Source organism: Theropithecus gelada, chromosome 7b, assembly GCF_003255815.1.
Source record: "Theropithecus gelada isolate Dixy chromosome 7b, Tgel_1.0, whole genome shotgun sequence".
Classification (NCBI taxonomy): Eukaryota; Metazoa; Chordata; class Mammalia; order Primates; family Cercopithecidae; genus Theropithecus; species Theropithecus gelada.
The window spans coordinates 106,559,379-106,573,137 of NC_037675.1; the positions used below are offsets into that span (position 1 = coordinate 106,559,379).

The window sequence follows — 13,759 nt, forward strand, 5'->3', positions numbered from 1 at the left end:
TGAGCACAATGCCAACACTTGTTCTGCAGTTTGCTGCTGAGTCCTGCTTCCATCACTGCAGTGCCCACTTCACTAAGGAGTGAACCTGGGAGAAGGCGCCTGGCCTGGCTGTGGCCCAGCAGGGATCCAGGCCCAGAAGGCTGGGCTCAGCCCTGTGGAGACCCCCCTACCCTGAGGAAATCCTGCACAGGAATCTGTGGGCAGAGCAGGCAGTGTTCTCCAAGGCGCGTTGTCACCCCTGAAAGGAAGATCGGTTCCCTGGGAGGAATCTGCTATCTTCATACTGTTCCACGTCTTGAAATAAATGTGCATTACTTTTTAACCTTAGAAACTGAACTTCCGAGGCGGAAGGGGCTCTGAAGCTGTGCACAAGGTGCACTGTACGTGAGGGGCGCCCACTACGCGTCAGGAAACGCCCCCGTGAAACTGTCAACTAAAATGCCCTCTCCCCTCAGTTCGGTCAGAAGCAGACTACAGAGAACAGTGCCAAAATTTTAGGTCACTGCGATTTGTATTTCTGTTTCTGAATAAATATGTTGTAAACAAAATTATTAAACACTTGGAAAATGTGTTCCCAATTAAAGTCAATTTGTAGCTACATACTTAAAAATACCACATACACGGCCAGGTGCGGTGGCTCACGCCTATATTCCCAGCACTTTGGGAGGCTGAGGCTGATCACCGGAGATCGGGAGTTCGAGACCGGCCTCACCAACATGGCGAAACCCCCATCTCTACTAAAAATACAAAAATTAGCTGGGCGTGGTGGCACCTGCCTGTAATCCTAGCTACTTGGGAGGCTGAGGCAGGAAAATCGCTTGAACCTGGGAGGCAGAGGTTGCAGCGCGCCAAGATCATGCCATTGCACTCCAGCCTGGGCAACAAGAGTGAAACTCCGTCAAAAACCCAAAAATGCCTGGCGTGGTGGCTCACGCCTGTAATTGCAGCACTTTGGGAGGCTGAGACGGGCAAATCACGAGGTCAGGAGTTTGAGACCATCCTGGTCAACATGATGAAACCCCGTCTCTACTAAAAATACAAAAAATTAGTTGGGTGTAGTGGTGGGTGCCTGTAATACCAGCTACTCGGGAGGCTGACGCAGGAGAATCACTTGAACCCAGGAAGCAGAGGTTGCAGGGAGCTGAGATTGCGCCACTGCACTCCAGCCTGGACAACAAAGCGAGACTCCATCTCAAAACAAAAAACGCCACACACACAGACTAAACCTGTAGAGAAATGCTAGGAAAACAGCTGATTACTCAGCCACTGTGCACCACGGCGGAAACAAGTGGGCTTTGTTGTACAGTATCACAGGTGAACACAATGACAGTCCAGGGAATGAGGCTCCAGCTACACTTCTAGGTCACAGCAGCTGTTCTCTCCTGTTTCTGTGTCTCTGTGGTCCCCAAAGTCACATTCTCTGAGCGGTTTATAATTTTGAAGGCTACCAAAACAGGCACTACAACTACTACTAATGCTGAACAAATGATGTTTTTAAAAGATAAAAATGCTATACAGAAACAAAATAGTGCTTTAGGTTTATTGCTATAAAACACATACCCTTTAAACTAGGGTCCATGAGGATTAACTTTCGACATCAGGGGACTGTCAGAGGTCGTGGACACCCCCAGCCCCAGCCAGGTGCTGAACAAGGTAAAAATAATTTGCTCTGCAACCCTGTGTGGGGGGGAATAAAAGTAACCCGGCGTCCATTTAATAATGCAGCCAAGTGAAATTCCTTTCCCCACCTTACAAAGCACCATTAGATAACACAGCCGAACCGATCCTGCAGAAAGGTCGCTGGAGAGTCAGGCCGTAACTAACGCCACATTCCCATTTTGTTTGCTGGATAATTTTTTAATAAAGTAAGGTTTACATCACTGATATTTAAGAATGGCTATATGCACAAAAGAAAACACACCTTTTTGGTTAAGGGGTAAGGAAGTTAGAGAAAGCATGAGAAACAGGGAGCATGTGGGGTGAGGCGGGGCAGGAGCGGAAGGCCGCAGGCACCCCCAGTTCACTCCCTGCCTGCGGCAGCACCCGTGGCCCTACAGATCAAGGTGCCATGAATGACAACAAGGATTCAGATCTCTTTCATTCTAGACTTCAACCTAGCCTTAACCTTTTGTTTCAGCACCAATCTAACAGAGCAGTGCAGGCATTTCTCATCCAGCAGCAATGCTGTTTCCTCACCCAGGGCGGGTGCCTGGGCTGACCCTGACGGGAGCCTCCAGAAACACTGCCTTAAGAAGGCCCCACCGAGGGGCTCTGAGGTCCCTGAAGACCAACTGGTGCCCGTGATCTCCAAACAGACAAATATTTGACCTTTGTCTTCAATGACATTTACATATAAATAGACATAAATAAAATCCTCCATAATTTACACTTAAGTCTAGGAAGATGTGGCTCCCACAGATTTTCTAACGACAAAAAAATGTAGCTGTGTACGGTTCTTGATTTTCACCCAGGTCTCACTGTAGCACAGAACATAATGAAGTATCATCACACACACATTTAAAGTAAAACATGATACATTCACAGTGTTGACTCAGACTGTAGTGATGCTCACTGCCAACAAACAAACAAACAAACAAACAAAAAAAAAAAGCCCTTACTTAAACCTTAAAAATACGAAACACACCAACTGCAATTGTTTAGGCTATAAAAGTTCTAATGTAGCAGCAAAGGATGTTTATAGAAAAAATATACTTTTAAGAAAATAGCTGAAAAAATCTAAAGAGATAAGGTATAAAAAGTTTAAAAAATATATCTTAAGACAAAATACTGCCCAAAACATATAAAACTGAATTGTAAAAATTCACCTATCTAAATGTGAAGGAGGTTGATGCAGCTGTGGCCTGCCGTCCTCTACAGTGGGGGACACAAAGAGACACAAAGGTCCCAGGGCTGTGGGGACATCAGAACTGGCCCAGAGACAGAAGCCTTCCAGGAGAACAGCCTCTGCCTGGCCCTCCACAGGGGGGAAGTAAGTGGGATGGGCCTGGGGCTGCAGACCCCACTGGTAATGGGCTGTTCTGGGATTTCTCAGAATCAGCAGACAGGGCAGCAAGGCTGGGCCGCTGGCGGCAGGCGCACCCTCCGTGGGAGCCAGTGCTCACGTGTCCATGCGTCAGAGGCGGCTGTGAGCGCTCAGGGCTCCTGCTCAGGTCTCCACCAGGATCTCCACTACGTGGTCCAGCTCGCCCAGGTCAGACTTGCAGCTGGAGCTAGGGCCCGGGGTGGCTGGAGCCAAGCCCTCGAGCCCTTCACAGGGGCCTGGCCTGGCGCCCCCCATCATGCCTGTCAGTACTGTGTCCAGGTCGTAGTAGGGACTGTCCACATCTGAGAACAGCTCTTCCATGCAGCTGGGGTTTTTAGTCTCCAGCGTTTCAAATATTTGATCAAGTGACTTGTGAAAACTTCCTCTGTTTTCTCGAGGGCCATCCATCTCCCAGACGCTGCTCTGCGGGTGCCTTGGTGCCTGCGCTGAGGTGACTGGGCAAAGGTCAGAAACTGGGCCCTGTGTGTGGCCATCTCCCAACCCAGGGGCAGGACGTGCCCCCTCCTGCTCCCACGCTGCACGGCACAGGATCTCCGTGGAGACCAAGCGGTCGAGCGGCGCCCGCCCTGCAGCCTGGGGTGCCACTGCGCGCCACGTCCCATCCTGCGTCATCTCCTCTTGGATCTGCCGGACTGTGTTGGCAATGAGGACTGAGCGGCACAGATTGGGCTCCACAAGCATGTGGCAAAGCTGCAGCTTCACCAGAGACATGTCCAGGAGCGACTGCCGCTGTAGGCTGTACGAGGACACGGTCTTCAAGCCGGCCAGGGCTCCCTCCACGTCTTCCTCGTGGCCAACACATTTCCTCTTCAGTCCTCGTGCAAACATTGTGTCCTGCAGAAACCAAGGAAGATACCACTTAGCACACAGCAGACTCTCTAGCAGACAACGCCCCTTGGATTCCGTCTGACTGCCCTGACTGTACACAAGGAGCAGTGACTCTGTAACAGGCAGGGAAGTCAGAGCTGAGATGTGGAGCCCAGTGGGAGACCCCCTCAGATCAGCTGCCATCCTGCCTAATCCAGGCAGTCACATTGTGAGAAACAACAAACCTCTAAACTGTACCACAGCAGTGATCTCCAGCAAAAAAAGGTAAATGAACTAAAAGTAGGAGAAATATATGAGAGAAATATAAGTGTTTGAGAGCTTGGCTAAAAATCTGTATCAAAAAATCTAATTGTAGTGAATACAAAAGAAGAGACCCTGGGGTAACATGAGATGAATGTGAACCATGCCAGCCTGCAGAGGGCGCAGGGCTGGGGACAGGGCCGGGCGCACACACCTACCATTCCAACTTCCCTCAGGATCCTGCCTGGGACAAAGTCACTTCTGTGTTCAGAGGGTTAGTGCCTTCCCCCTCAATACTTTCACTAAAAGCCTCTATATGTCGCAGACAGCCATGCTGGAAAGCTGTGCCACCAGGAACGTGCAGGGGAAGGACTGCAGGGCTGTATGCTCTTCCCATGCAGCGAGTGGGCTGTGTTTCGTGCACAATTCTCCAAGGGACACAGGGTCCCCTGGCAGAGCCCATGTGGCCCTGGGCAGCCCCTTGTTCCCACACCCACCCGTGCTGCGTGCCTTAGGGATCACACCCATTCCTTGGCTCCCCTCACCCGCCCCCACCAGTTCATTTCTCCCAAGGTGCAGAGGCTCTGCCTGGCTGCTTTCTACTTGACATCTCTTAGGGTCAATGCCCTCCACTGGAGAGCTCTTGACGAGTTGGCACAACCATGGCTTCAGGGGCCACCTCCTCCCTCTCATCCCAACTCCCTTCTCTTCAAAGGAACCAAAACATGGCAAGGTGTGTGTTGGGGGGGCGGGGGGAAGGGGGGTTCCCCACCAGTGTGTTGTGGCAGCCCACAGCTGGCCAAGGCAGCGTTTCTCAGCGTGTGTCTCAGCAATGGCGCTGCTGGTTGAAGATGCAGATTCCTGGACTTTACCCCAGACCTGGGCAACTCCGGGCTGGTACCTGAGGCTCAGCCTTGCTGAGCAGGCTCCACTCAGACGCACAGCACAGATGCACTAGATGGACATTGGCCATGTCTACTCTTAGAAATACAAGTCTGTGCAAACTTTTTTTTTTTTAACTGATTCTAAATTGGGATATCTCTGGGGCATTGAAGGCAGAGCAGAGAAGAGGGTGGGCTCTGGCTTTTGACAGGTGCCATTCTGAGCCAGTGCCGCCTGTGGGGAGCTGGGAGGATGACAGCTGGCTCAGGGCCACACTGGCCGGCAGAGTCTGACAGGACAAGCATCTCACACATGATTAAGTTTATCTCTTCTCATGCTTGTGATGTAGTGAAATATTATTTCAAATCAAGTTATGCATAAATAGGGTTACAATCTTTTGAATATGCAAACTTTGGAACTTCTTTTTCTCTTAGTCAATCTGATGGCTCCCTGTGACCAGGGTATACCCAGGTTGCTTTTGGAAAGCTGGGGTATGGGAGGCATATGCTGTCTCTGCTCGGGGTCTGGAGACCAAGGATGGGAGGTTTTGCAGTGCGGGAGAACTGGCTGCCAACCATACCCCTTCCCAGGAGCCCCTCTGGAGGCTCCCACCTGCTGGTCCTACCTTGAATAAACAGAAGAAAGGTTCCCCCTGTTCTCTGAATTTCCTTTCAGTGTCATAGATCTCAATTGCCTGTGCATTTAACACACCTAAATGTTATAAAACTAAGTGACGTCTTGGGCATTTATCCGAGAGAAATAAACCAATGTTCATGCAAAAACATGTTCCAGAATGTCCATAGCAGCTTTATTTGTAATAACTCCAAACCAGAAACAAGGAAAACGTCCTTTTCACCTGGGCATGGTGACACACACTCTGCTCCATTTATGCCACCAAATGCTACTCTGCAATAGAAAGGAATGAACTGTTGATACACACAACGGATCCTTCCACAAGGGAATTATGCTGAGGGAGAAAAGCCAACCTCAGAGGGGTGCCTGCTGTGCGATCCCATTTATGCCACACTGCAGTGCTGACCCAGAGCTGAGGGGTGGCATGGCTAGAAAAGGACCTGCGCAGGGAGATCTCGGGGGTGAGGGCCCTTCTGCTCCTGGGCTGTGGGGGTGGTTCCACTCTGACTGCACAGCACGGGACACACACACATGGGCCTGCAGCAGCCATGTGATCCCATGGACCTGGGGCCTGGCTGTGCATCCTATGAGGATGCCAACCCTGGGGAGCAGAGGAAGGGCACACGGGACCTCCTAAACACTGCTCTGCGACCTCCCCTGGTTCTACAATTATTTCAAAATTAAAACTAAAATAAAACTGACATAACCCTAGCTTATTTCCCCTACAACACCAATTTCCCCAGCAGCATGCAAGTGTCACCACAGGCACAACCACCTCTCACACCTGCATACACCAGCTTCTCAACTAACTCTACATGAAGGACACTTTACCACCAAAACACATTTAAACATTTCAACTACTTCTGGTAAATATTCAAGTTCTTTGTGTCAGCCACAAATTTAACTTTTCAGAGGTTTTCATCCCAATCCATTGTTTAAATCACTGGCTTAAAATTGCTAAGTATATTGAGAATTAACATAAGGCTATGTCAAACTACAAAAGACACCCTGTGTTGAGGAAAAGATTAAGTGCCACGGGTTCCTCTGTGGGAAGTCACTATACCTTTTGGGTTTTTAGTTTCTCTTTCAACCCTATCTCAATCCCAAGCCTGCATAACAATGGATTAATTTAAGACCCAAACCAAATCCTCTTGAACAGCATGCATTCAGCCCAAGTTTACAGACAGAAGAACCCCTGGCTGCCTCCCTTGACTCTGGACACCCAGCAGCACAACCCCCATAATGTAGGGTCTACAGGAGGTCAGCATGGCTGACCAGGACGATGAGGGCAACTCACAGAAGGAACGAGAATACCAATGGGACAGACCAAGACGACCCACAACCACACTGGCAACCAGCTCAGGAAGCTGGCCCAAGCTCCTAGTATCCTCTGGGTCCCACTTTCCTTTCCTCTGAGTCCTTAGCAACGCCAGGTCATGAACCTCCCACTGGGGATCTTAAGAGGATGAATTAAGTGCTTGGCCTGGTGCTGTCAGCAGTCCTAAGGGCAGCACTAGGAATCTGTGACCATCGGAAATCACCCTAACATCTGCTCTGAGCGAGGGAATACACCAACAAACAATGGCGGAACCATGCACAGAAGCAGAACTATCAGCCATAATCTACGGCAAGTGGTCCGAAAGCAGCCCTTTACGTTCAGTAACCGGCCAGGAAGCCAGGTTGCCCTCGTCACTCTTGCAGGAAGCCTGGCTGCTTTCTCTAGGAAGCTAAACAGTCATTTCCACAGCAAGCAGCCCAAAATGGCCAGGACATGATTAGCTGACAACCTCTCCAGTTTTTGTCCCTGCTTCCAATTTAGGACCAACCAGAGAAAGCCAAATGTGTTCTAAGCCATCTCATAGGAGCCCCACTTCTTTCTGTTGTTGTTGTGTCACCCAGGCTGAAGTGCAGTGGCATGGTCTCAGCTCACTGCAACCTCCACCTCCCAGGTTCAAGGGATTCTCCTGCCTCAGCCTCCCGAATAGCTGGGATTACAAGCGTGTACCACCAGGCCTGGCTAATTTTTGTATTTTCAGTAGAGACGGGGTTTTTACCATGTTGGCCAGGCTGGTCTCAAACTCCTGACCTTGGGTGATCCACTCACCTTGGCCTCCCAAAGTGCTGGGATTATAGGTGTGAGCCACTGTGCCAGGCCAGGAACCCCACTTCTAACCAGCCACCCCAGGCCCCCAAGTCAGCAGCCTCCATCAGCCATCCCTGAGCTTCCCTGGTTTCCACTGTAAAGCTCTCCTGTTCCCTCGCCTGCCTATGAGTTTCTGCCAATCACAAGGGAGAAGGGCCGCACCCTTGCTAGGGTAAGCTCTGGATAAACAGCCTCTGCCCGTTCTCACCTGGTTGCTTATTTCCACAGCTCACTGTAGACAATCTGGAAGAGTATCAAAAACCACAAAACAAATTTTCTCTCAGGATCCTATCCACTCAGAAAAAAAGTCACCACCTGGGTTCTTCCTTTCCTGGGTTCCTCCTTTCCAGCCGTTTCTCCCAGCACTTTCCTCTCTGCATAAGGGAGGGAAGTTTCACACTACTGACAATTTTCCCCATCACAAATGATACCAGTTTCTAACTTTCAGTGCTTTGGTATTTCTAGCATTTGGCTTCCTCAGCCTCGACTCTACTTACTAGGGTGAGGTGCAGGTACATTTTTAAGACGCTTGACAAACATTATCAAACTGCATCCTAAGAAGGTGGAACAATCCATCAACCTTCCCCTGCACTAATTTCTGCACACTTGCTGGTAAAGCTTCCTCTTGCTTTTCCAAGTCTCTGAGCCCCACAGCTAAGCATTCCTTCCCTCCTCCACTAAGCTCCACCTCTGTGTTCCTATCCTGTTCCACAGCTAAGCATTCCTTCCCTCCTCCACTAAGCTCCACCTCTGTGTTCCTATCCTGTTCCACAGCTGCTCTTCTGCCAGGGTCAGACACCCTGGCCTCCCTATGTAGGTCCTTTTCTGGCCATGCCACCCTTCAGCTCTGGGTCAGAACAACAATGTGGCATAAATGGGATCCCACAGCAAGCATCCTTCTGCGGTTGGCTTTTCTCCCTCAGCATAATTCTCTTGAGATCCTTGCAAACTGTCTCGTGTGTCAACAGTTCACAACAGAGTATGATTTGGAGGCACAGACAGAGCCCAGCGTCACCGCACCCCAGTTGAAGGGGACTTTTTCCTTGTTTCCAGTTTGGAGTTATTACACATAAAGCTACTAAGGACACTCTAGAACATGTTTTTGCATGAACATTGGTTTTTCATTTCTCTTGGAAAAATGCCCAAGAAATAACCGTTTTATAAAATTTAGGAGTGTTAAATGCACAGTCAATGAGATCTATCACACTGAAAGGAAATTCAGAAAACAGGGAACATTTTTTTCTGTCTATTCAAGGGCAGGACCAGCAGGTGTGAGCCTCCAGAGAGGCTCCTGGGGAGGGGTGGCGGTCCTTGGCCTAGTTTCATCTCTCTCAGTTGTAAGCATTCTTTTTTTTTTTTTTTTTTTTAAAGACGGAGTCTCACTCTGTCGCCTGGGCTGGAGTGCAGTGGTGCCATCTCAGCTCACTGCAACCTCCACCTCCCGGGTTCAAGCAATTCTCCTGCCTCAACTTCCCAAGTAGCTAGGATTATAAGGTGTGCACCACCACGCCCAGCTAATTTTGCATTTTAATAGAGACAGGGTTTCGCCATGTTGGCCAGGCTGGTCTCGAACTCCTGACCTCAAGTGATTCGCCCACCTCAGCCTCCCAAAGTGCTGGGATTACAGGCATGAGCCATCACACCCAGCCACAAGCATTCTTTTAAGACTTAAACAGGCCGGGCACAGTGGCTCACGCCTGTAATCTCAGCACTTTGGGAGGCTAAGGTGGGTAGATCACAAGATCAGTAGATTGAGACCATCCTGGTCAACACGATGAAACCCTGTCTCTACTAAAAATACAAAAAATTAGCTGGGTGGGGTGGCACATGCCTGTAGTCCCAGCTACTCGGGAGGCTGAGGCAGGAGAATCGCTTGAACCCGGAAGGCGGAGGATGCAGTGAGCAGAGATCGCGCCACTGCATTCCAGCCTGGGCGACAGAGTGAGACTCCATCTCAAAAAAAAAAAACACTTAAAATAAGTTGAATGCATACGATCTGGCGTATTCTGACAAAGGAATGCAACTCAGCAACAAACCTCAATGATTTATGCAACATGGATAAATTTCAAAACATTATGCTGAATAAAAGCAGCAAGACACACATAAAAATATATACTGTAGGATTCTATTGATCTGAACCTTCAGGACAGGCAAAGTTAATGTAAGTTGTGAAAACACAGAAGGGTAGCCACCATCCGGGTGGGAAATGCTACAAGGGGCCAGAGGGAATCCTCCAGAATGATGGAGATTCTCTCGCCCCTTGTAGGACTCGCGTAACCCAGGGACCTGCGTAGATGTGCCTGGGTTATACAAGTCCTACAAGGGACGAGAGAGAATCTCCATCATCCTCCACTGCATCTCATCCCATGCACAGATCCCATTCTGGTACCATGAGAATATTCCTGTTCAGTCACTTCAAATCATTGCTGTCCAATGTTCCAAATCTCCAGCAGCTAATTCTGTGTTGTACCCAATATTTTAAAATGCTAACAAGTTTATTACTATTAATACAAAAAGGAGTAAAGCTCACAGGTGTTTTTTACAGTCGTGTGACCCCTAAGAGCTGTCACCCAGAACATGCGTTCAGGGGTGAAGAGGATAAGGTTGGGCCCGGAGAAGCTGGCCTGTGAGGATCACCCTGAATTGGGCCATATCTGTGTTTGGGACAAAGTCACCAAGAGCATCATCTTGACCAGCCCTGAGGGATGCCTGGGCAGGGCCCAGCTCCCTGAGGGCCTCCAGTGTGACTCTGGCCTGAGGCTGCTTAACTCCTTCTAATATGGAAGGAAGGGCCCTATACCATACGGGCGGGGCTGTGGAGCCTAGCTCCCTGCTCAATTTTTTTTTTTTTAAGATGGAGTCTCATTCTGTCCCCCAGGCTGGAGTGCAGTGATGCAATCTCAGTTCACTGCAACCTCCACCTCCCAGGTTCAAGCGATTCTCCTGCCTCAGCCTCCTGAGTAGCTGGGACTACAGGCACGTGGCACCACACCTGGCTAATTTTTGTATTTTTTGCAGAGACGGGGTTTCACCATGTTATCCAGGCTGATCTCCAACTCCTGACCTCAGGCAATCCGACCACCTCGGCCTCCCAAAGTGTTGGATTATAGGTGTGAGCCACCATGCCTGACCCCCTGCTCAGTTTTGAAGCTCCTTCTACACATCTAGTTAAATGCCTAAAATCCCACCAACTCCACAGGGTGTCAACGGGACAGCCAAGGCGTTCACCCCTCAGTCAACTCCCAGCACCGCCCTTAGGCTTCTAAACCAAGCATCAACCAGAAAGAGAAAAACCAAGAGGGTCAGACAGACTGAGGATATGTCCGACATGGCAGGTGGAACAGCCTACAGGCCACTAGGGACAGAGTAAACTAAGCCCACGGAGGCAGAGGCCAGCAGAGAGCAGCCCCGCAGTGCTACTCAGGCAAGCAGAGTACAGCTGAGGGACCGGCCCTTCACTACAGCAGCAGCCGCCACACCTTCGTGGCTGAGCAATCCCATGAGGCTGGCTGAAAATGCGGATTCCCAGATTCTGACCAATAGGGCTGGGACTGCTGGGGACAGACTCAACTCTGACCTAATCTGTCACCTTCACAGCTGGACTTGCAGCCACTTCGAAGTTTCGGGTTAAGCAAATTATCAACAATTTCCATTTCTCACACATCAGATAAGCTTTGAAATACTCTATCGAAAAACAGGAAGAAGAGGAGCAAGGTCTTCAGTCTTGAGATCTACTGAGTGGGAGCTCCACCTTCCACTACAGTCTGCTGGAGGCTGTTCCTGAACAATTACTAATATGTTAATTTCAGGTTTTTTTTTTTTTTTTTTTTGAGACGGAGTCTTGCTCTGTCGTCCAGGCTGGAGAACCTCCGCCTTCCGGGTTCAAGTGATTCTTCTGCCTCAGCCTCCCGTGTAGCTAGGTTTACGATTACAGGCATGCGCCATCACGCCCAGCTAATTTTTGTATTTTTAGTAGAGACGGGGTTTCACCATGTTGGCCAGCTGGTCTCGAACTGGGGACCTCAGGTGATTCACCTGCCTAGGCCTCCTCCCAAAGCGCTGGGAAGTGTGAGCTACCGCGCCCAGCTAATTTCAGGTACTTTTGTTACTTGGAACGATACACCTTCCTTTCCCTGAAAACACGTTCCAATGGCAAGTTGAGGGAAACTTCCTGGCCCCTTTTCCAAGATAAAGCCTACCACTCTTCCTAGAAAAAGGGTGTAACTCACTTTGTGTTGATTTCCACCCTAATTATAAAACATGGTGACACTTGAAAATAGAGTGGTTGTACGTAGAAAGTTTATAAAACCTAAGTTTTGGGAACAGGCGATGTTTTTCTGTGGCTCACTTTGAGAGAACGGTTATCTGGGTCCTGCCGTCTCGTGCGTCCCACACGAAGGCCACAGGAGAGGCGAGGCGGCGGAGACCCTCTATTCCAGCAAGCTGTAGGAGCCTTTGTCACGACGATCCTGTTTACGGGACGAGAAGCGTTTGAAAACGCGCAGGGAAGCTTGCCTCTGACTTCTGCAAATGTCTCGGGGACTTTTCCTAATTCCACCTCGGAACGCCGGAGGAGCCCAGGAAAGACGGCGCTGGCCGACCCGCCCGGGGTCTGGGCCTCCTCCCACACCCTCGGCCCTCTCCGCGGCCGGGATCCAATTGAGGGGGCTGCAGCGCGCCCTGGCCCGGTTAGTGGGGTCGGCCCGGGGCAGGCGGGGGCTGCCGTCGCGGGGCGCGCCCGGCGTTCCCTCCGCGGCAACTAGAGCCGAGGTACAGGAAACGCCGCTGCGTACCCCAGCCGGGCCCTCGCGAAGTCGCTCCCGTGTGGGGCCGCCCGGAGGCCTCGACGAAGCCCCAGCTCCGCAATCCGCATGGAACGCAGACGGCGGCCCGGGCCCCTCTGGTCCCCGGGCCCCCTCAGCAGCGGCCACCCCGCGGTGGAACCAGCGCCCAGGAGGGCGGCGAGGGCGCCCACGGCAGCCCCAGCGGGAACCCTGAGCGCCGCCTCCGCCCCGGACCCAAGCCAGGGCCAGGAGCCACAGACTCCGCGCACCGCCCCCGGGCTCCTCCGCGCCCGGCAGCACAAACGCGCGCGCCGCCGTAGACGCCCTCGCGGTCAGCCGGACCCGCTCACCTGACCCGCGAGGCCGCCCGCCGGCTCCTCTGCTCAGCCGCCGCCACCGCCGCCGCCACCAGCTTCCCGCCGCTGAGGGAGGAGCGCCCGCCGGCGCGGGGCGGGGCGTGCGACCGCCACTCAGCGTCCACAAAGGGTCGACGCTGCGCCCTCCGCGCGCCGTGCCCACTGATTGGCCACTCACGGACCGGGGGCGGGGCCTCTTGTTCAAACCCGCGCGGGCGGGGCATCTGCGGCGCGTGTTCCCGCGCTGCGGCGACGGCCGTTAGGGCTCGCGCGCGCCCTCGGTCGCCCCGCCCCCGCCTCCGCCTCCGCGCCGGGCCCCGCGACGCCCACGCCCCGCCGGCTCCCAGGTCTCCCCGCGCCCAATCCGGCCCCGCCCAGCCCCGCCGGCTCGCAGGTCTCCGCACGTCTGGTCCTCAACTGAATGCGCCTGCGCTGGGGGCCCACGTGGTGCCCTCGGGCGGGCGTGGCGGGGCAGCCTGGTAGGGGCTGATCCTCTCTCGCTTCTTCCTGGGTTAACTTCCCTGCCGAGGGATCCGTGCCGGGGTGGGGAGGAGCCGGGAACGGTAGTTCCCGGGCGGCCTGGGCTCCGAGGTCTATCCTAGCCTCTCCAGAAACCGCGGTTATCTCCAGAGGCTTCCCAGGTTTACACGTAAGAAATGTAACGTGAAAGTAGAAAGCAGGGAAACACGTGTTTTAAATCTCTTAGTGGAAAAGGTTTTAAATAGGATACAAGAGCCTGCAATCATTGACTTAAGTAATATTCTTTGAACGCCTGCAGCAGGCCCGGCAGGCGTGGCTGCAGCTGAGAACCCTGTGCTGGTGGTGGGGG

The 13,759-nt window shown here is 52.0% G+C and overlaps 1 protein-coding gene across 1 annotated transcript; it reads right to left on the reverse strand.

The window, feature by feature from the left end:
- Nucleotides 1-1,836: 1,836 nt before the first annotated feature.
- On the reverse strand, nt 1,837-13,101 carry CDCA4 (cell division cycle associated 4). Its single transcript, XM_025392098.1, has 2 exons — nt 12,925-13,101; nt 1,837-3,898 (listed from the first exon to the last, which is right to left on the reverse strand). The coding sequence occupies exon 2, from the start codon at nt 3,890-3,892 to the stop codon at nt 3,167-3,169; it is 726 nt and encodes a 241-aa protein (XP_025247883.1). The 5' UTR covers nt 3,893-3,898; nt 12,925-13,101; the 3' UTR covers nt 1,837-3,166.
- Nucleotides 13,102-13,759: the final 658 nt, after the last annotated feature.